Source organism: Marmota monax, unplaced genomic scaffold, assembly GCF_021218885.2.
Source record: "Marmota monax isolate L192 unplaced genomic scaffold, Marmota_monax_Labrador192_F-V1.1 WCK01_AAM20220418_F8-fsc00021, whole genome shotgun sequence".
Classification (NCBI taxonomy): Eukaryota; Metazoa; Chordata; class Mammalia; order Rodentia; family Sciuridae; genus Marmota; species Marmota monax.
The window spans coordinates 13,186,778-13,210,169 of record NW_026695228.1 but is presented as its reverse complement, the minus strand read 5'-3'; the positions used below and the strand labels follow the sequence as shown (position 1 = coordinate 13,210,169).

Below are 23,392 nucleotides of genomic sequence, written 5' to 3'. Positions count from 1 at the left end.
GACTATGCTCCAGGTCCTTGGATGAAACAGTGAACACAGTGGATGAAGCCTTTGCTTATGGCTTGCCTTTGGTCCTACCCCAGCCTCTTGACATGCTGTCCTGGTCCCCAAAGCCACTTGCATTTGCCACTAAGTCACAGTGAGGAGTCTCTGGTGTGTGGAGAGTGCCACAGTGTCACTTGGAGGGTTTGTGGTCAGGATCATTTTCAGAAGGGATTTAGTCTCCAGTTGGGAAAAGTGACTAAAATTTCAAAATTATATGAAATCAGAAAGAGATCTCTCTGTTGCTTGGTGTCCTCATTTTGATCTGGCAAATCAGGATCTAGATGCCATTTCCCACCAGTAGGAACCAAGTGTCTCTTGTTTGTACCTAGGAATGATCTGTTTACTCAGACCTGGGGCTGGGGGTGGACAGCGCACCTACTGAAAGCTGGAATTCATTGCTGGGTAACTGGAATTTCATTGCTTGTATGACAGGAAAGGGTCACCTAATCTCCCTGATCCTTAATGTCATGGCTCAATGAAGGAGACCAGATTTCATACATGGCTAACTTTGCTTGTTATGCAAATTGCTCCTTGCTCAGTCTAGAGTTAAAAATTGAAAGCACCTTCTTTCTACTACTGTGTTACAAAAACTATATTTAGCAGTGGACAGGATTTTGTTCAGAGAAAAAGCTGGTGGCGATTCAGAGGTGGCTGGCAGGGAGCCCTGCATGCAGGAGAAATGAAAAGCTCAGGGATCTTTTCTGTTTCTATTGCCTACAGCCCCCAGAGCAATGAGCTGAATGTCACAAAGCACGATTTGAGAGCCCAAGAGCATGCTCCATTATGGGAGTCGACACTACTCCAGATATTAATCACAAGATGAATCAGATGTGAGTTTCATGGGAGAGGCGAAAATGTGAAAAACGATCAACAGACAGGATAGAAGGCTGACCTCAGAGACACTGTGACCCAGGGAGTCTGACATGATGGAACTGAAATGGCTGGTAAATCCCCAAAACAAAATCCAAACCTTCAAGTGATCAAAGAAACACATACTAAACAACAATTTTATTATGTGCCAGATTAATGCATGGTTTTCTTTGAAACTGTCAAGTGTATGCCAACGTGCCTTAGCACTGGTATGGCAGGCACTTTGGGCTGCTGACCCACCACGGGATGTGTTTATTTTGATGCATCCACACTCCTGGTCTCCTGATGATAAGCATCACTTCTGAGAGCCCAGGTATCCACTTCTAGGGTTCAATCTGTCATAGCCCCATGGGGAACATCAAATCCATAACATGAGCTAAAACAAAAAGCCCACACTCAGGATACAGAGGTAACAGGAAGCACTGATCTTTGATAGAGTTGTTTAGCATTACAAGGTTGGAACCCTGCCAGCGGCCACAATGGACCCAAGAAAGAAGGAGGACCATGTCATAAATCTCCTAAATTCTCTCTAGGGGCTTCAGGGTAGAAGGAGACAACTTTACTTTTTGTCTCATGACCTACAAACTTTATCCTTAGCAATCTCTCTATCCTGTCCCCCAGAGGCTTTCTCTTTCTAAAAAAAACATGCTGCTACAGACAAATTCTTACTGCATTTACTTTTCCTCAAAAACTGATTTCCAAAGACATGCAGGACATGAAGCGTTGCCAGGGGGGCAATTCTGAGCTTGGAGAGTTCTGAAGAAGAAAATATTTTCATTCAAACACCTAGACGTGCAGTACTTATTAGCGATCCTTGCAAATTCTCCTGAAATGTCCCGTGTCATCATTCTTTTCAAAGCTTTGTGCTGGACGGAGAAATGCAAACTTATTTTGAGCTGTAATAAATGAGAATGCTCCTTCCCAGAATATGGGGCATGCTCCAATCATTGGATGCCTGGCTTAACAGAAAGAGGCCACCTTGGAGTTAAAGAGGGTGAACCTGCTAGTGTGCCCTTGAGCATGTGCATACCTGTGATTGTGTCTCAGCTGGGCTAACACACAGTCAGTGTCAGGTTGGGTGTTATGAGCGGGGGCTGTGCCACTCACTCCAGTCTTGATATAATTTGATACGGGACAAAAAGATTTGAGGATTAAGCAATGTGTATAGGTGTCTCGGCAGAAAAGAGATTTTCCTAGCTCTACCTTGGGGACTATTCTGACACCTATAATAAGAGAAAAATGACAAGACTAGTAGAAGGTGAAGGGGCATTGACGACAGGTTTTTGAGAGACACAGAAGCAAGCAATCTACCTAGGTGTTCATGGGTCAATCAAGAAGCAAAGAAGGGCAGTGGCCAGGGGACTGACACTTCCGCGTCTTGCAAAGGGCCCAGTAGTCACCCATGGGATTCCTTTGGCACCTATGAAAATGCTTTCTTTTAAAATCACAAGAAAAAAAATTAAACCTTTGGTCCAGGAATATGTTTTAATATATAATATTAGTATATTAATATTTAAATGAACACAGCTATAAAATGTGATTTCCTATATTTTTTTTAAATGAACAAAGAAAAAGTAAAAATGCCTGGGCCCACCAATATCACAAGATGGCAATGGTCTTGCTAATCTGGAGTCCCTCTCTGAAAAGCACCTGGCAGGGTCCTTGTTCCATGATGACTGGGCAGGAGCTGGGGGCTGGGCCAGCTCCAGACATTAGTGAGGGCCTTGAATAAATACCTACTCATGAACTCATGGTATAATCCTCCCTGGGACTCCCCAAACCAATGGAGGGAGATGGTGGAGGCTGGTGCTATGGTCTTGAGGTTTCCTGTTGGGGACTGATGCGGATGTCACCTCCTCATTTGTAGACACAGGTCTATGAAGCCTGGGGAATTCAAGTTACACTGTGTGACTTTGTGCAAATAACAACCTCTCTGAGCCTCCCCTATGAAATGGAGCTAGCACTATCTAGCATAAGAGGCTGAAAGCAATGAATGAAACAGCATGTGTCAGTGTCCACACAGCATCTGGATGCAGAGTTCTGGGCCCCCCCTCAAGCACTTCCCTCTCTCCCTACAGGCCTGTTTCCTGGCTGGAGGTGGGCACATTCTTGGTGAAGGCCGGTTGGCTCAGCTGCCTCTCCTTATATACTGTATTCTTAAAACATTTTTCTGTGCCTGCTTGGTGTTGTAAAGAATGGTTTTTACCATTCATTACAAAAAAGTGAAACTTCATTGTTTTTTATTTTCCAATTATTTTTTTATGTATTTATTTTGCCAGCTAAGAATATTTTAAAATGGGAAAAATCCACTATAACCTATTGGCTACTGCCTCCATAATTTCATAAAGAAGGGACAACTGGATATCAGGAAGGATGTATCTAGTATCAGAACTCAGAATAGTCTCTTCTAAGAAATGACACTAAGCAACCAACCTCACATACATAAAGACACACACACACACACACACATTCTACACCCATACACACATGTGTGCACACACAGAGGGAGAGAAAAAGAGAAGTCTCAAAAGAGAAGTCTCATTCTTTTCCACTCTTTTTTGGGAAAGCAGGGGGACTGGGGATTGAACTCAACCACTGAGCCACATCCCAGCCCTTTTTTGTATTTTATTTAGAGACAGGGTCTCACTGAGTTGCTTAGCGCCTTGTTTTTTATTTTTTTTTGCTGAGGCTGGCTTTGAACTCATGATCCTCCTGCTTCAGCCTCCCAAGCCACTGGGATTAAAGGTGTGTGCCACTGCACCCAGCCCTTTCCCCCTCTTAAAAAAGAGTAACAAGAGAGTGGATGGAAGAGGCTGTATTTCCCTTTCCTGGGGGTCATCAAAACGGTGCACACTGATAACAATAGACAAGGTCATCGCCTTGCTGGGACATTGAAGATAACAGGCTCCAAACATCATTGACTATTTCCCATTGTCACTCATTTAGTTCAATTCTTCTATTCTAGGTACTGCACTGAGTCCTGCAGGGGATGCGGAAGCAAATAAGCCATGGTCCCTGTCCCAGAAAGCAGAAAGTTCAAGAAGACTAACAGAAGGTAACAGAAGACAAGACCTATCTATCCTGCACGTGAGCATCAGCCGGTGACCTGTACAGGAGACAACTGGGTTCCACCATGTGACTTTGGGGTTGAGTCTGGAAACACAAGAAAGATGTTAGGCTAAAGGAACCAAGTCCAGGGCAAGCTGTGGGTGGGAGACAGATGACAGAAGGGAGGCAGGTCCTGGAGTTTGGGTTTGCTGCTGGCAATGAAGTGCCACTTCAAATTTTTGCAGCAATTTTTATCAATAGCTGTCATTTACTGAGCTCTCTGTGTGCCAGGGACTGGGGTTATAGTGAACCCTCTCTTCCACAGAGTCATCATTAAGTTTCTCCAGAGACCCTCACCATAATTGTTCTTATTAATGGAATATCGGCAAGAATTTCTTTGAAGAACTCAATGTGGTTTGAGACTTTCTACTTTCTATAAGGGCTAAGTTTCTCCTTTCTGCAAAAGCTGAATTTGCCTGCAAACTTGATGATGTACAAAAATGGCTACTTCTGCTTTCTGTGGTAAAGACTTTCGAAACCTCTGTGTAGCCTCAAGAGGGGACAAAGAGTAACTGTTACATACCCCGCCCCCATGGATACATAACCACACCACTGAGTATAAAGTTTAAAGAATTTTCAGACTCAAGTTCCAGAGTTTTTGTGTGTTTGTTTGTTTGTTTTTAGGCAACAGCCACTCTGGACCACTGTAGCTAATAAACTTGCTTCCTGCTAATTCCTTGGGTGTCCAGCCTCATCTGCCGAACAACAGGGTGAGCACTGTATGTGCCTTGCTTCATTGAACCCTCCTAACCATCCCAGGATGCAAGGACTATGATGACTGAGATAGAAAGAGCTGAGGCTTCAAGCAGTGACAGGGATTTGCCCTGAAGGAGTGAGATTTGCACCCAGGTACGTCTCATGTCAAAGCCTGGGCTCTTAACATGCCAGTGTGGGAGACTTGTGCTTCACAAAGGTAAGTGACTGTCATAGGAGGGCCAGAGCTAGGGCTGGAGAAAACTGGAGGCAGAGAGGAAATGTAGGAAACTATTAACTGCAGCTCAAATCAAAAGTCACAAAGGTCAAATGTGGGAGCAGCTGGTGTAGGGATAAAAGGATATAAAGTGCAAGATTTTGGAAAGAGAACTAAGAGATGTGTGGCTATGGAGTGAGGAAATGGGCGAAGGCAAGATGGTGCTGCTTTTGAGCTTGGTGCTCTGGTAGAAACTGAGACCATGAAAGGAGATTTAAACACAGGGAGGAAGAGAAGCATTCATTAGGCTCCTGAAGAGGGGAAAATATAACACCCCCAAACTCCTTTTCTTACAGTCCAAGAGGTTGGGTGCTTATCAAATGCCCAGATGGAATAACATCCAAGTCATTTGTTCAACTTTTATTTTAAATTTGTTCTTCTTGATGTCAGGTCCTGCGTGAGGGGGAAGGGACATGACTGTCACAGTTGCTTTAGGAAAATGGAGCTATTGGTAATAAGTTGGGGGCCCTCCATTCCTCCTTTCAGCCCTGTGATAAAGGAACTTTCTTTCAGGGATCAGAGGACCCACAAACAGCAGAAAGAACTTCATCAGAGCTCTTTTGAAGGCAGCTTTGAAGATCATGGAGTGAATGGGGCAATTACAGGCAGGGCTGAAAAGCCTTTCTGCAGTTCAAGTTGCATAGAGTAAATGCTGAATGTTGCTCGGATGCTCCAACATCCAACAGAACTGTTGAGGAGAGGAGAGAAGAAGGAAGGAAGGAAGGAAGTCAGCCGGCGGTCAACATGGGTCCATCTTGCTCAGGTCTACTCCAGGACTCTCAGTGATTTCACTCAATCTTTGCCACAACCTGACGTGGTTGATATGCTCATGACATCTCTAGAGATGAAGAAACTGCAGTGCAGTGAAGAAGATGCAGAGCTAGGAGCCCAGAGACTGGCCTCCAAAGCCCATGCTCCTTCCCAAGGTCACCACCCCCACTGTGTGTAATTCCCTGGACCAAGTGGGCCATGCAAAGTGATGATGAAGAAACAGGATCCAAGGGACCATCAGATCAGTGAACAACAGATCAGCAAGAGAAGGGTCTAAGGACAGGGAGCCTCAGGCCATCTGCGGCCTCTACCAAGTGGCATCAGCTGGAATAAGCTTATTGAGTTGCCAGGCCAAGTCCAAGCCACACAATGGAGCTGGAGATTTGTCCAGTGATAAGCTTCTGCTCTGAGCCCTCCAGAGCCCACCTAGGGTGGAGGACCCCATGACCACCAGTGAGAAAGGATGTGCTCTGTAAGAAAATCCAGACACCACCATCTGCTCACGACTTTACTCTCCGCTATTACAGAGGCTGTCTTGCCATTATGAACTATTTCCATCAAACTACCAGAGCAAGCAGGGAAATTTGTCCAAAAAGCCCTGATTTCATGTATTTTTCTCCTTTTCAAAGGTAAGAAAAGAAACTCCATATGTCCTCCTAAATAGTTGACAGAAATCTGTGAAAAAAATTCAGTGCGAATGTGTTTCAGTTCTCATGAAACATAAGGCACTCTGGCGATGCCTCTAAAACCCGTCAAAATACATTCTCTATGAACAGATTCGTGTCCCTGAAGAGTGACTTGATGAAAGAGGGTGGAACAGAACTGTGGAAAGAAATTGGAACATGAACTTAATAAATCAGCATGCATAATATACCAGTACAGCTAGACATAACTGAGATCAGAGGAGAAGAGAGCCAGGAAGAACCTAGTCCTCGGACCATCCAGGTTGTGATGGTCAAGATCATTCATGAAAGAAATAAGATTTTCCTTTTTTTAAATGGTGTTATGGTTTAGATAGGAGGTGTCCCCCAAAGCTCATGTGTGAGACAATGCAATAATGTTTGGAAGTGAAATGATAGGGTTATGAGAGCCTTAAACTAATCAGTGGATTAATCCACTGATGCGGATTAACAGGGTGGTAACTGTAGGTGGTTAGGCTGTGGCTGTAGGAAGTAGGTCACTGGGGGTGTGCTTTTGGGGTTTTTATTGGTTCCTTGGTGAGCAGACTTCTCTCTCTGCTTCCTGGTTGTCAAATCCTGAGCTTCCTTCTTCCATCTACTCTTCCTCCATGATGTTCTGCCTCATCTCCAGCTCAGAGCTATGGAGTCGGTCGACCATGTATTGAACCTCTGAAACTGTGAGCCAAAATAAACTTTTCTTCCTGTAACTGGTTATTGTCAGGTCTTTTGGTCACAGTGAATAAAAAGCTGACTAAAACGAATGGTGGCGAAAAATGAAATTTTACAAGTGTACTACCTCTAGTTTAATTCCAGAATTAAATCCAGTATCTGCATGTATCCTTGAGGTCATTTTCTTGACCTTCCTGGGTAGGAACCTCCGTTGTTGATGTTGGTCACCTGGACAAGGCCCCATCAGGGCCTGGTGAAGATCACAGACAAGGGGAATGCTGAAGTCATCACCTTGGGTCAAACCTGCCCTAGCCAGGTGTAGTGCAGGCAGGACTGTTTCTTAGCCCAGGACGTTCATGGCCATTGATCTTTTTTGCTTTTTTTTATACTGGCTGATATCAATTGGAAACATTTCTCCATTGCTGATAGTAGCCAGGGGGCCGGCAAGGGGCTAAATTTTGAAGAAGCCAATAAGACACAAAATCACTTCCCATGTTCACTTGAAAAAAAATGTGGTAGCCCAAGTGACCTTGATAAGTGTAAGGTCTCTCTGGTTACTTCTCTGCTCAAACTTTTCTGTATGCCTCCTAACACGCCAACAGTGTTCTGGGTGTCCCACCTGGCTCTGCTTGCTCTGGCCCCTGCTCTCCCTTCTCCTACTACTCTTTCCTTGACCACCATGCTCCAGCCAGAGAGAGATCCTTGAACTTGTCAAGGTCATTTTCCTCTGAGGATCTCAACTGGCTTTCTCTCCCTGGAGAGCCCCTCCTGAGATCTTTGCCTGAATTTTTCCTGCTTGATTGTCCTTGGGGGGTCTCAGTTCAAAAGACACTTGGCCAGAGAGTTCCCTGCTGTGTAGGACTTCATCCTCTGAATTCCCTCCATTACTCCCTGGTTACCACTATTGGACATCTTCCCCTTTATGTGTTTCCATATTTTCAGCTGCCTCCTGCAACATTCGCTCAGGAGAGCTGGGAGATTTCCTTTCCTGTGCATAATGCATTGTGATTCCTACAATAGCTTAATAGTTATTTGTTGAACAAATGGTGAATGAGCAGGGATTCAAACCATAGTTACACCACCAGCCCTCGCAAGAGAAGCTGGCCTATGTCTACAGTTGGGACTGCTGACCAGAGGGATCCATTTATTCCTTCATTGGAGTAAAAATTAAGGACTTTCTCCTCTTACCACATCCCCTCTGCCCCCCAGACAAGAAGAGTAAGTCAATAATTGCCATAATATCAGTAACTTAAAAAAATAATCTTTTTCTAAATATGGGTGGAAAGTGGGTTAAAATCATGAGATAAAATCTTGAGTTAATTTACATTTTAGGTTGTGCTTCTAGACCATTCCATTCTATTATCTATCACAAATTTAAGTACTGGGTATTTAAAACATATAAATAATATCTTCATAGATGGGTCCTCTTCATTTTTGACTGTTTATTTTATCTGATGATTTTAATTTTTTAGAATGTTTTTGAAAAATTAAAAAAAAAAATTGGTTCGAATTTGAAACTTCTACCTAAATTTGGAAGAGTTCATCTTTACAGTCTTCCCTTCCAGAAAACAGCTACACTTCTTGGAGATCTGCAGTTTTCTTGTCAAGTTTTAACTTCACATTTTTTTGCTCTTATTATGGATGGAATTAGTTTCCATTTTATCCCTCTGTTCCCCCCAATCTGTTTTTGAGATTCATATGCAAATTTCAGTTCCCAGAAAATTAATGGCTGAACTAGAAACTTCTGAAGTGGGGAGTTCTAATGTAAATCCCAGAACCACTTGAGCCTTACTGTATAATTATGCCGAATGATGTGGTTTATGAATAGACTTGCTATGAATAGACCTTTCCTTTGACGAGAATGGATTTTTAATTTTGCACTTATTTGCATTCAGGGTTGCTGTATTCTTTTACAGGCTTTTTGTATTTCAGGTAAATGTTCATGATCTGACCTCGTGGAGGACTTTAGTGCTGTCTGGGGATCTTCCAATTTCTCCACATTGCTTTTATCCCATTCTATGGCAATAGCTGTTTCAAATCCCTTCTACAACCTTAAAACTCCAAGTCTATTATCCTCTCACTTTCAGAAGAGAAACTTGTCTTCTGAAGAGAGAGAGAGAGAGAGAGAGAGAGAGAGAGAGAGAGAGAGAATAACAATAACAAAACGGCATAGAACACACAACAACACCTCCTCAGTGTCCCAACGTCAAATTCACCTGCTCACCCAGATCTGACTGAGGCCGCTATTCCAGTGCTTATCCCCCATTTGACTTCTGGACCTCATCTTCCCCATCTCTAAGAATCCCTCATGGTTGGACATTTAGACCATTTCCAACATTCCACTACAATAAAACACAATGCTTAATGAGCTGCATTAATACACCCTTGGCTGCTTGCCCCATTTCTCCTTAGGATAAGTCATTTACTGGATCAAAGGTTACGTCCACTTAGATGGTTTTCGGTTACCAAGTTACCGAGATGCTATTATGGGTTGTCACTCTTTCCTGAACTCTTAACCATCGATTACTTTTCTTTTTAATCATCTAATTTGTCAGGCAAAAGTGGCATCTCATTCTTTCAATCTGCATTTTTATTGACTGAGAAACAATAAACTTTTCTCTGTTTATGGTTATTTTCCTAATGCTTCAATAGTAATGTATTGAAGCATTTCTGTACTTTCTGTGTTTTATCAATCTTTTTGCTTATCCAGTGCTGCCCATACTGCTATTAGGAGACGCTCAGTAAACATTTGCTGAATGAAAGAAAAAATGAAAGTAGACCATATGATAAGTTCTGGGTTAGGTGATATATTAAATCAAATTGTAATACAATTGAAATCGGACATTTTTTATATGCTTATTGACCATTTACATTCTCCTTTGTGTGGGTTGAGAAAGACTGGCATTGTTATGTGCATTCCCTTTAAATATTGATATTATTAGGACAATAATTCTTCACTTGTTCTACATTTAGGCAGTGTTATCCTAATTATTGTTTTCTTTTTAATATTATGGATTTTTGACAACTGTAAGTTCTTTTTTAAAAATTCTTTTTAGACATACATGACAGTAGAGTATATTTTTACATATGATATATACATGGAGTATAACTTCCCATTCTTGTGGTTGTACATTAAACTGGTTGTGTACTCATATATGAACATAGAAAAGTTATTTCTGATTTATTCTATCTTTCCTATTCCCATTCCCCCTCCCTTCCCTTCATTCCTCTTTGTCTAATCCAAAGCACTTCTATTCTTTTCTCCTCCCACCTCCCTTATTGTATGTTAGCATCTGCATATCATAGAGAACATTTGGCCTTTGGTTTTTTTGGGATTGAATTATTTCACTTAGCACAATAATCTCCAGTTCCGTCCATTTACTGGCAAATGCCAGAGTTTCATTTTTCTTTAAGGCTGAGCAATATTCCCTTGTGTATATATACCACAACTTTTTTATCCATTCATCTGTTGAAGGGTTGGTTCCATAACTTAGCTAATGTGAATTGAGTTGCTATAAACATTGATGAAAATGCATCACTGTAGTATTCTGATTTTAAGTCTTTTGGGGATAAACAGAGGAGTGGGATAACTGGGTCAAATGGTCATTCCATTCTAAGTTTTCTGAGGAATCTCCATACTGCTTTCCAGAGTGGCTGTACCAATTTGCAGACCCATCAACAATGTATGAGTGTACCTTTTCCCCCACTTCCTCGCCAACATTTATCGTTACCTGTCTTCTTGATAATTGCCATTCTGATTGGAATGAGATGAAATCTTCTCAGTGTAGTTTTGATTTGCATTTCTCCAATTGTTAGAGATGTTGAACTGATCGTATTTATTCTTCTGTGAAGAGTCTCTTCAGTTGAATACAAGTTCTCAAATTTATGTGACTATATATTTCAATCTTTTAAAGTCTCTGACCTTTTTTGTTTGAATGTTTCAAAATATCCATCTCTAGTGCATGCTAGTAATTGTATAGCTTCTTTCACTTAAATTTTAAACTCCTGCCCATTGGGAATTTATTGTACATGGCATGATGTATGAATCTTAGTTTTTTCTTAAATAATTAACCACAATCATTAAATTAGGATGTGCTACAAAATTTGTTGAATAATTCAATATCTGAAAAAAGAATCTCTCCTCACTGATATTAAATGTACTGTCATATGTCATATTATATCTCTTTCTGTATTTTCTGTGTCTTATCAATCCTTTTGCTTATCCAGTGCTGCCCATTCTGCTATTATTGTGGTTGAAAATTTCTTGACTATCACCACATTTCAGAACATTCATTCTTCCAGATGAACTTCAGAAAAACTTCATCAAGTTTCAAAGGAATTTCACTAAGATGACTGGAATTATGTTAAATGCATGCATTCATTTATGGAAGACTGACATCTATAAAAGTCTGAAATGTTCCCACTGACACACAGGATACATTTCAATTTTATTCATTCTTTCTTTATGTCTCTTAGCAAAGTTAGTTCATTTTATTTGTGGATCTTACACCTTTCTAGTCAAGTTATTCAAATCCCCCATGTTTACATTTGTCAATGTATGTGTGTGTGTGTGTGGGGAGCGTATGTGTGTGTGTGTGTGTGTGTGTGTGTGTGTATTATATACAGAAAAATTCACCCTTTAAAGGAATATAGATCTATGAGTTTTGACAAATGCATGAGTTGTATAGCCACCATCAAATCAAAATATAAAATATTTCCATTACACTAAAAGCGTTTCTTTATGTCTCTTCTTAATAACCGTCCACCTACCCTATCCTCTTGCAACCACTCATGTTTTTTGTCTCTTTTCCAGGATGTCATTTAAATGGACAATATGTAGCCTTTTGAGTTATTTTTATTCATTGTAATGTTTTTAAGATTAATTGAAGTTGTATGTATTGGTTGGTGATTCTGTTCCCTTTTCTTGCTGAGTAGTATTCCATGGTAGGGGTATAACACTTGTCCACCCACCAGCTGATATACATTTGGGTTGTTTCTAGATTTTGATGATTACAAACATTTCCAATCCTGAGTGTGTATGTACATAGATCTTCATTTTTCTTCAGTAAATGCTTAGGAGTGAGATTGCTGAATTGTATGCTAAGTAGGTGTTTAGCATAGATATTTTTGTTGCTATTGCAAATAGAGTTTTTCCTCATATTTTCTGAAAGGTTATTGCTGGCACATAGGAAATCTTTGCTTAAATATTACTCTTTTGTGATAAGTCACCCTGTCCTACTCCTTATTTCCAATAAGCTTTTCAGTTGATTTTTATGATCTCAATTCAGATGTCTACATCATCATTTTGTTTTCTGCTGTCCAGGGCTGCTAACTTTTATTTCTTATTTAATACACTGGTGAAAATGTCAGATCATGACTGAATAGTAAACATAACAAAGACATCTTCATTATCTTCCTGTTATTAATGAGAAATTTTAAAATTTGGGTTGTATGGATGAGCTTCCCGGAGTTGGTGAACTCTCCAATTCTGTCCAAATCGTTTTCATCCTTTACACTTAATGGAAAGAGGGTCCACACATTATCAAATTCATAAGGAGGTCCAAAACCCACAGAAAGCAAGCAGTCTTCGTTATTGAATTTTTAATGCTGTCGCTACTTTATCGGTTGTTATTTTGGAATTTATCAATTTAAGAGTTTAATAAAATAATCTTGTTTTTCCTCCCTTTCACTTATAAATGTGATGAAAAAATGTTAAATGTATTTCCTAAAATTGATATTATTACATACATTCCTAGAATAAATTCTATTTGTCTATTGTATATTATAATTTGCTAACATTTTTTAAAATTCTCTACATGTGAAGAATTAATATGTGAGTTAGTATGTAAATTGGTGAGGGTAAATGATTTTTGTGTGTGTGTGTGTGTGTGTGTGCATCAGGTTCAGACTAAGATTTAATTAAATAAAGTGAATTTGGATGCTCCCCAGGTTCTTAATGTTCGAGGACAGTTTAAAGAGTATGGGAATAATTAGTACTGGGAACGTTTGATAGTTTTTACTGTCAAAGATAACCTGGGACTAGCTTCTTTCTGAGGAATAATTCTTTGACTACTTTGCCAATTTCTTCCATGGTCTGTTCAGGTTTTCTAATCCTTTCAGAATCAGTTTTGCTCATTTACTTCTTAAGAAACGTGCATTATTTTCTGAATAATTTTAAATGGCAGATTATTCACCTATAATTTAAAATGAATCTTAAAGCCATACATATTTATTATCTTCAAACACATGTACATGCTGTTTAGATTAGCAAAATACACATTTATGTAAAAATATTTACAAATTCATCTCTTTATCATGTATTTTTTTGACCAATAGTAAATATTATAACGTTCATGATGTCTTTGATATTTAAAACGAGTTTTCATCCAGAAAAGAAAAAAATATAGGATCTCACCATGTTGCGCTGAGATGGATACCCTTCATCACATTACAGAATTATCTTTGAATGTGTTGAATGTTTCCAAGTGCTATTTTGGCATCAGTTGAGATTACTCTGTGCTTTTAAAAGATAGTATTTACTAAGTGATTTATTATAACTCTGAGGTTTCCTGCTATTAACTTTATTTTAGAATCTCAGAATAAAATATATTTGGTATGTTTCTCTTAATATTGCAAAATTCAGGTTGCTTCAATTTTACTTTGGATTAAGGACTTTGCGTTTGTAAGAAACGCTGGTATATATGAATTTTTCTCTCTCTTTTTCTTTTGGTACCAGGAGATTGAACTCAGGGGCAATCAACCACTGAGCCACATCCCCAGCCCTATTTTATATTTTATTTAGAGACAGGGTCTCACTGAGTTGCTTAGTGCCTTGCTTTTGCTGAGGCTGGTTTTGAACTTGCAATCCTCCTGCCTCAGCCTCCCAAACTGCTGGGATTACAGGTCTATGCCACCACACCTGGTCTTTCTTTTTTTTTTTTTAAATAACTTTATTTTATTTGTTTTTTCTTTCTTTATTTATTTTAATGTGGTGCTGAGGATTGAACCCAGTGCCTTATATGTGCTAGGCAAGCGCTCTACCCCTGAGCCACAACCCCAGCCGCCCTTCCTTTTGTTTTTACATTCTCTCTACCCAGAAACATTTCCCAGGAGCAAATCCTGTTTATTCTACTGAGCTTCAGATGCACAGGATTATCTTTGCCATCTTTGCTTCTGTTCCCCTCTCACATCCCACGATCCTGCCTTCCCAGGGCATCTGACTTTGGGCTTCTGTTGGGAAGAGCTCAGAACCAGTGTCTTGGTTTTTAGACCATTCTACTCACAACCTTCTAGAGCAATTATGCCTTTCTCTCTTTCAAATCATATCTGTCCTATGTCTCATCCCACTTCTGTGGCTGGAGTGACATCGTTTTCTTGTCTGTTCTGCCTGTTGCAGAGACTTCAGGGAATATCTGTATTGGAGTTCTGGGCAATCTTTCCCTAGAGCCCTGTCCACCTTTTTTCTAGAGAGGAGGATATTCTGCTCAAGCCAAAGTGATCCTGGAGAGGGCTGGAACTCTGCCTACCTGGCCAGGCTGACCCCCCACCCCACACACACTGAACACCCTGTGGAAATGAATCATACCAGTGACAACATGAGTGAATGAAAACTTCTCGCCTGTTCAAGTGCTGTGGGTAAGAGCTCTAACTCTAAGTGGACAGCTAAAGCTTCTCTCTCTCTCTCTCTCTCTCTCTCTCTCTCTCTCTCTCTTTCTTTTTCCCTCTAAATAGAAAGTTAGAGATGTTAATTTCTCAGTAGGGATAAGGCCTACAGAGACCAGTGTGGCTTAGAGGTTACAAGGGTCCTCACACCATATTCACTGTAACATCAAGTGGGAATAAAATGATACCAGGTGGCCTCACAGGAATGGGAAGGTATTTTTACAAGGGTGAGATACCCATAGAAACCACATTTGAATTAATGTTAACAACATGACATCAACACAAGTTTTGTCACAAGCACAATGAATTTGAGAAACCAATAGATAATAGTCAATAATTCTGCCTTTCACCTGCCCTAGTATTGTGTTTCCAGGTGGCTTCAGTAACTGGGAGCAGCCATTTGAAGATTTGTCTCTTATTTGGGGCAAAAGACATTTATTAGTTCAGCAAAGTCTCAGTACTTTGATGAGAATAATTCTGTGACACTATAAATATGGTAGACGTCTGCTGGTCTGTGACTCCCTTATGAAAATAAGACACAGTGACTCAGCTACTTGTGGTGATAATTAATAAACAAAGACACTCTCAGTGTTAAAAATATTTCAGGATATTGGACATACAAATTTGACTGTTCTGCATGAATTTACTAATTTGGGCCTTTAATAAACATTCATGTTCCTAAAGTACAGCACATCTTTTGTCACATAAATAGTATTTTAAATGACACTTAGTTTGGAAAATAAAAACCTATGAAACCTATTACATATCTAGCATTATGGGGTTTTGATGCTGGAAGGGTCCTTGGGAGCAGCTGATCCAGATCACAAAAGATTAGGGGATTTGTGAGACCTTTGGTTCCTGAAATGTAATTTTCAAGCCCAGGCCAGGAGTTCTAGAACCTTCTTTACATCCTTCTTTTTGGAGCGCAGCACCTGCACTCCTAGACGCAAACAGTTCCAGGAACCACTTCAGCTAGGATTTTTTTCCAGAACCATTGGCAAGGCCACCTGCCCAGTGGTGGGGAAGCAAATGCTTATTCCCAGGCTCTGAGGACCACAAAGCTTGGAAGGCTGACCTCTGATGTCTGATGGGATCACGTTGTTACTCAAAGAAGAAACATGACCCTTTGGGCAACCAGATCCTGAGAGGGTTTTGGATGGACCCCAAGTTCTACATGCTCATTGAAGGATATGGAAAATAAGTCCTAGAACATTTTCCCTAAGCTTTTGTCATTTAAAATCCCAAGCCTCAACAACCCAATCAATAAATGGGCTAAGAAGCTGAAGAGACACTTCTCAGAAGTGTTACATTCAATCAACAAATATATAAAACAAATGTTCAACATCTCTAGTAGTTAGAGAAATGCAAATCAAAACTACTCCAAGATTTCACCTCACTCCAGTCAGAATGGCAGCTATCAAGAATACAGACAACCATAAATGTTGGCAAGGATGTGGGGGAAAAGGCACACTCATACATTGCTGGTGGGACTGCAAATTGGTGCAGCCAATATGGAAAGCAGTATGGAGATTCCTTAGAAAACTTGGAATGGAATCATTTGACCCAGCTGTCCCACTCCTTCGTCTATACCCAAAAGTCTTAAAATCCGCATACTACAATGACACAGCCACATCAACGTTTATAGCGGATCAATTCACAATGGCTAAACTGTGGAAGTAATCTAGATGCCCTTCATTAGATGAATGAATAAAGAAACTGATACACACACACACACAATGGAATATTACTCAGTAATAAAAGAATAAAATTATGGCATTTGCATGTAAATGAATGGAGTTGGAGAATATCATGCTAAGTGAAGTCAGTCAGTTCCCCAAAACCAAAGGCCAAATGTTCTCTCTGGTAAGTGGATGCTGATCCATAACGAGGAAGGGGGAGGCATGGGAAAAATGGAGCAACTCTGATTGGGTAAAGGGGAGGGATGGTAGGGAGGGGGCATGGGGGCAGGAAAGATGGTGGATTGAGATGGACATCTTTACCCTAGGTACATGTATGACTGCACTTGTGGTGTGACGCTACATGGTGTACAACCATAGAAATGTAAAGTTGTGCTGCAATTATGGACAATGAATCAAAATGCATTCTGCTGTTATATATACCTAATTAAAAGAAATAAATAAATTTAAAAAAATCCCAGGACTCAGCCAGAGGGAAGGAACCCAAAAGGAACTCCATCTGACTGGAACCAGACCCCCTACTCTAATGGGTCACCTGATGCAAATACAATAAGCCCCAGGAAATTCCCTTTTCACATTCCTGTCCCATCCTAATGGGTCAGCAGGACCCCAATACAATGGACTCCAGGAATTGCCCTCCTGTCCCATCCTAAACAAAGCCTATATAACCCAAGCCCTTGCTGAGCCTGGTGCCATTTTCTGCCCTGACTGATTCTGTCGCTAAATACTGAATAAAGAAGAGCCTGCTGATTGGAAGGTTTGTCCTTACATTCATTCTTCAGCTAGTTCAAATTCAGATAGGAGGGGCCATCCTTAAATCATCAGTGGTCCACGGAGAACCAGCCAAAGCAAGACATTTCATATAACTGCAGGGAGAAGTCTATCTATAGCAAAGGTCTGATTCCAATCACAAAAAGACTGTTTCTGAAATGGTTCTTCCGCTGCTGATCAGGATTCTGAAGACACAATTCCTAGACAGGAAGCCATACTAAGCCATGAACTGCCACCAATGTCCCCATGTCTATGCTAATACATATGCACATTCCTCTGCTCTGGCTCCCAGAGAGCAGGGATGGGGGTAGCTGCAGAATGGTCCCCTGGGTAAGATCAGGATGATTCACGTCTAGGACTTGGATTTCCACACTGCTTATTTACTACACCGAAGTGAGATGTGTAATATGGGAACTGGACTCCCCCAGAGACTGACCCTGAGACATGGACCTGAGTGCATGTGGTTTATTTGGGAGTCCATCCCAGGAGACAGAGGTAGAGGAAGGGGGATGTGAGAGAGGGAAGGGAAAGGCTGCCTTCTTAAGCCATTTACAGTGTGGGTACCTAGAGCTAAATCTGCTGGGGAACTGGGGATCTGCATATAGCTCACACCTTGCTCACATTACTACTCCACTGGGGCAGAGGAGGTGGGATATTTACGTTCCCATCAGTCACCTGCTGGGGCGACTTCTGAGAGTGGCATTTCTGTGCATTTCCAGCCCACCTTCTGTCCAGGAAGAGAAGCCTGAGACAGCTCTTGGGCAGTTAGGCCATCGGGCACATCCAAGGTAAAGAGACATGGGTGGAGCACTGGCTGCTTCTGGAATAGTCACATTAGTGTGGATCCACTCCCCAACGCGGGTGTGCGTGCGTGCGTCTGTGCACTGTGCAGACTAATATGGATGGGTCACAGGGGAAGCCACAGCTACTCTGATCCTGAAGACAGGAACCTGGGGGTTCATTCTGATGCAGTTTCCCTTTCTGCACAGCATGGAGGAGCACCAAATGTGGCCACAGACCTACGTCTTGACGCTGCAAGCGTTGATTGGAAGTCGGCACAAAGCTCGCTCTTCTTTCAGTACCGGCAGATGGATGTTTTTCATGACAGGGAAGTTTATTTTCCTTGAGATTGTTAAAGGGGATATGATAATTAATATTTGCTGGGCTCCTGCTATGTGCTAAAGCCTACACTGCATAATGCAACCTTCACAACTCTAAAAGATGGTATGATTATCCCTGTTTTACAAATGAGGCCAAGATGTGTTTATTCACTGAACAATAAAAATGTGGGCTCTGCCTAAAAAACAGGGCAGACAGGAACCTGTTGACATGCTGAGAGCAAGTACAGGGACCGCATGTCAGCCCGGGCTGCTGGGTGGAGAAAAGACTGGAGGTCCAAGAAGGCTGGAGTGACAAGGACATCATTGAGGATGGGAGGCATAGCAAGCAGGCAAGAAATGACACCGGCTTGTTCTAAGTAATGGCAGTGAGTTAAGAGAGTCACCAAAGGCTACAGAGATTGCAAACTGCATGGTTGCGTTTCAAGCTCAGTCTCATCCTGAAACCTATCTATGTGGTACACTTTGGTTTTGTATAATATTCAATATGTAAATCTGTATTTCTGCTTTCTGTTATCCTACCAGACGGGGAAAATATATTAATTGTCATTTTTTGTTTGCTTTAAGGGTTTTTACACATAAAAAAATGATATCTGTTGATTGAGCATGGTGGCGCACACCTGTAATCCCTGTGGCTTGGGAGGCTGAGACAGGAGGATTGAGAATTCAAAGCCAACCTCAGCAAAAAGCGAAGTGTTAAGCAACTCAGTGAGACCCTGTCTTTAAATAAAATATAAAATAGGGCTAGGGATGTGGCTCAGTGGTTGAGCGCCCCTGAGCTCAATCTCTGGTACTAAAATAAATAAACAAAACAAAAAAGAAAATATCTGTTGAATATTCATTGGTTTATGGCAAACTGAGGGATGTAAGACTTGAACTTGAAGAAGCTGACACATTTGGGAGCCTGAATAAAGTCAGCTCTTCTGATTTTCTGCTCAATTAGGGCATAGGCCAGTGATGGGGGGCTTATTCGAGTCCCTAGGATTTCCCCACCGTGGTTCCTCCTCTCCCTGCTCATATTTGCAGAGGACAGCATAGCATAGGCTGGTGGGTGTGCCTCGGAGGTCACTCCCTGCAGCCAGACGATGGTGGCAGTGTGTGACTCATCAGGGCCTGGCAAGCCATTGGTACAGAATGAATTTTTAGATCCCTGGGACCATCAGGCAGCAAAACCAGCAGAACATGGAGTCATTGTAAGAAATAATGTGACATTCTTCAGTTACCATCTGGCTCTCAGCTCTTGGATACAAATGTGACTATAATGCAGCATCAGTTCAAATAACAGAGAAGATCAGAGCCCTTTATCATTAAGGAAGCAGTGGGTGGGGTCCACTTCTATTGGGAAGTGGTCTCTGGGGACCAAGCTTCACTCTGCAATCCATAGATATGCTAGGGGGAAAAATTTATGGGGATTTGATGGTCATGGAGGGTGGAATGGGAATGGATGACAGCAGAGTTCCAGGTGTTGGAGGGTTCAGGGGCTGGCTATGGGTGACAGTCCCCGCTTTTCCCGGGGCCTGCTCTTGACTACTCATGGTCATTCCTGGGTGGCACCTGGCTCCTCCACAGCATCAGTTCAGCCACTAAATAGATGAAGGGAGTTCATTGCCATGGACTTGGGTCACCAGCCATTTGTTAGCTTAGATAGCATATACCCAGAATAGGGAGAAGACCTGGGAGGTGTCTTTGAACCACCGCTCCAAAGATGAAGTAGAATCTTTTGAACTGACTGTATCTCAAGTGCAAAGCAATCTACATGTTTGCAGACAAAACCTTGTCTGAGCTACTGAAGCGGCCGAATGTTGTAAAGGAAGGAGCGTGGGACTTGAGGCCAAGTTGGTGATGCGGCCTCAAGCTCTGGGACTCACTGGCTGTGGGCCTTGGAAATGTGTACCTTAATAGCTCAGTCTCAATTTCCTCATCTGCAAAATCTGTCTGCATCTATTTCAAAGGGTTATTTAATAAGCGAATTCATGTACACAAAGCAACAGGCACAAAGGAGACATGCAGCAAATGTTAGTTACTTCCCCTTCGTTGGGGTCAGGCAGGGCTATCCTGCCTGCAACATGGCCGAGAGGAGTGTAAACATGAAATCTAGGCAAAGTGGGCGGAGCGCTGAGTGGCTTGTTGAAAAGCAAGGGGGAGTCTGAGATCCCTTTCTGCTAGGGTTTGTCTCTATCTTCTGTGGTTTTCCAACCATGTTCTTTGAACTTGAGAGCAACCGGGGAAGGGAAGGAGGAGTAAACAACTGAAGATCAAGTGGTTGGGGGGCTTTGGGGACCTGACAGCAGGAGTACTTTCAACTGTTTGAAACCCTGGGATACCATGTAAAGTTTGTTTGAAAAAAAATCAACCAACCAGTCAACCAGGACCTGGAAACTGCCGAGATGAACAATCCAGATGACCGCTTTTTAACACAAAACCTTTATATCATGGAACAAAACTTCATCATTGTTTAAATGGGGGAATGGCCATAGAATCCCAATCCATGAGCAAAATTCCTCAGGGAGACATTGAGCAATGACAACATTAAAAAAATCAAACCAGGGAGAGGGAGCAGGGTACCAACTTACGGACCCAAAGACAAGGGACTATTCTGATGAAGGATAGAAGGAGGGGACAAGCTGTCTTGGGAGACTTCTGATGGACATGTGGTACTATTTTCCTGATTGAGAAGGGTTTTCTTGAGCTCTCCCAAGCGCATAGCGACTGGCATTTTAGAGAGAGCTCTTTGGAGGCCCAGGACATCATTAACAAATACGGAGTCTTTCCCCAACACTCCGGCTGCAGCAACTTGAGCTACATGCAGGGGGTTGCAGGGCCCTTACCTTTTTCAGCTCTTCCTGGACACTATGGTTGTTCTCTTCAGAAGACAGACTTTCCTTTTGGTTCTCAGATTCTGTCTTGGGCTCAGACTCCTGATCCTCCCCCGAAGAAGTCTCCTTTTCACTCATTTTCATTGCTAACTCGTACAACCTATTTCTCAGCTTCTCCTCCTGGGTGTCTGTGCTGGTCCGAGAATTCTGAGCCTCATTGCTGATGTCCGTCTCTGATACATCCCCTGATATCTAAAAGGAAGCAGAATCATGCAATCAGGACCCCTCTGCTAAGTCGTGCTGCCTTTTGTCCCTAGTAACGCCTGAGGGGAGGAGGAACAGATAGTCCAGGAAAGCAGCAAACAGCTCTCTTTCCTGACCTGCTTTCTTTTCAGAGGGAGTTAGCCTTCCACTGACTCAAATGCATACATTTTAACATTTTGCTAAAGGGCTCAGATAGGTGAGCATCTGTACTTAGAAAAAAAATGTTTGGACTCCTTCCATTTAAAAAAAAAAATTCATTCACAGAATTCTCCTTGAGTTCTCATCAGCACTGAGCAAACCTGACGGCCCAGTGCCCCAGCCAGCCCCCTGGTGGAAGACATGCCAAAGCTTTCCTGCCAGTTATTCATGTTTCCATGGTGGCTTGGTATAGAGAAAATAGTGTGTGTGTGTGTGTGTGTGTGTGTGTATACATGGGTATGCATGTCTGACATCCCATAAGCAGGTAGGCCCAGGGATTAGGGAAGGCTTCCACGTAGAAGTGATGCTTGAGTTGAGATTCAAAGTGTAGCAGTCACCCAGTTAAAAGGGAGAAAGAGGCAGGATCACTATTCTAGGCAAAGGGCAGAGATGTTGAGATGGAGCAAAGTCCTTCCACCTGTGTAAGGGATATTGTGTGACCTCCCCTTAATAACTAGAGTTCCAGTCTAATAATGAGCTACCTCTTGATCCACCTATCCATCTGGTGAGTATCTCCTAAACTCCTTCCATGAAGGAGTTCTTTCCAAGACCAAGGGAAACTCCAGGCTGCCACGGAGATGGTGGCTCGTCTCTATTCCAGGCCTTCAGTTGGGGAGATGTGCATGGAAATAGTCACGTGTACATAATATGGCACACCATCTGGGTCCTCCGGACCCAGTTTTAGTTTCTGAGTTTCCCCTAGGAGTTGTTCTATTCGTGAGGATTGATATTTCATAGCTTTATTTTCTTCAAAGGCCTCCAGAGAACAAAGAGAAAATTTACTCCTTTAAAAATAGGAATAAAACCATTATATTTTGCAATTGCCCTATGCGTTCATTGACTATTTTATAAATCTCAGATATATGAGGGGATCTTCTCTTTTTAAATATTTATTTTTTGGTGTTGTAGTTGGACACAATACCTTTATTTTATTTATTTATTTATTTTATGTGGTGCTGAGGATCGAACCCAGGGCCTCCCATGTGCTAGATGAGCACTCTACCACTGAGCCACGACCCCAGGCCATGAGGGGATCTGGATACTCTTATTCTTCTTATCTTTTGAAATATTTTGCTACTCATCCTCCTCACAATTATTTTCCATCGTTACTCACCAGTTATTCCGAATTATGCTAAAAGTGACTGAAAATAATAAGCAGGAGGAGAAAGGAATTGCCTAGAAGGAGGATTCAATAGTGAAATACATCTTCACCATGTTAGCTTTCATTGCACACCGCTGAGAATTAAGAAATTTTCATTGTGATCAAGAGAAGAAAACCAACAGAGAACAATTATTAGAGGACTTGAGATGAATTCCAAGAGGAAAGCAGGGCTCCAGATTCTGACAATGGTGGAATTCATTGTGTTAGGTGAAATCTGACTTCTGATGACAGTGTCCTAAGTGAATATTCTCCAACTCAAGCATGGATGAGTAAACATTATTGACAATATTGCTAATTATAAAATAAGAAATATTATGGTGTTTTCCTCTAGTTAGTCACTCAACAGGAAGGGCTTCATCACCCGGCATTTTGTACCAAGAATCTGGGTGGGTGACAGATTGTTTTATCCTTTAGGATGTTGTGCGCCGAATTTACTTGGTAGTTTGCAATTAAATGAATTCTAAAGGCAGATGTCTATGTAAATGTAATTAGGAAGGACATGTAAGAAATATAAATTTTAAAAATCACTGAATTAATTTTAAAAAAAAAAGGATCCTTTGGAAATGTCTCTTTCTTTCTTGTTCTGAGAGA

General features: G+C 41.6%; 1 protein-coding gene across 5 annotated transcripts in view; it reads right to left on the bottom strand.

The window, feature by feature from the left end:
• Nucleotides 1–23,392, bottom strand: part of Myrip (myosin VIIA and Rab interacting protein) — a 323,355-nt gene that overhangs the window by 21,433 nt on the left and 278,530 nt on the right. For all 5 annotated transcript variants that reach the window (XM_046437173.2, XM_046437170.2, XM_046437171.2 and 2 more), the window contains one exon: nt 21,190–21,429. In XM_046437173.2, the coding sequence (XP_046293129.1) occupies nt 21,190–21,429 (240 nt within the window). The remainder of the gene's footprint in view (nt 1–21,189; nt 21,430–23,392) is intronic.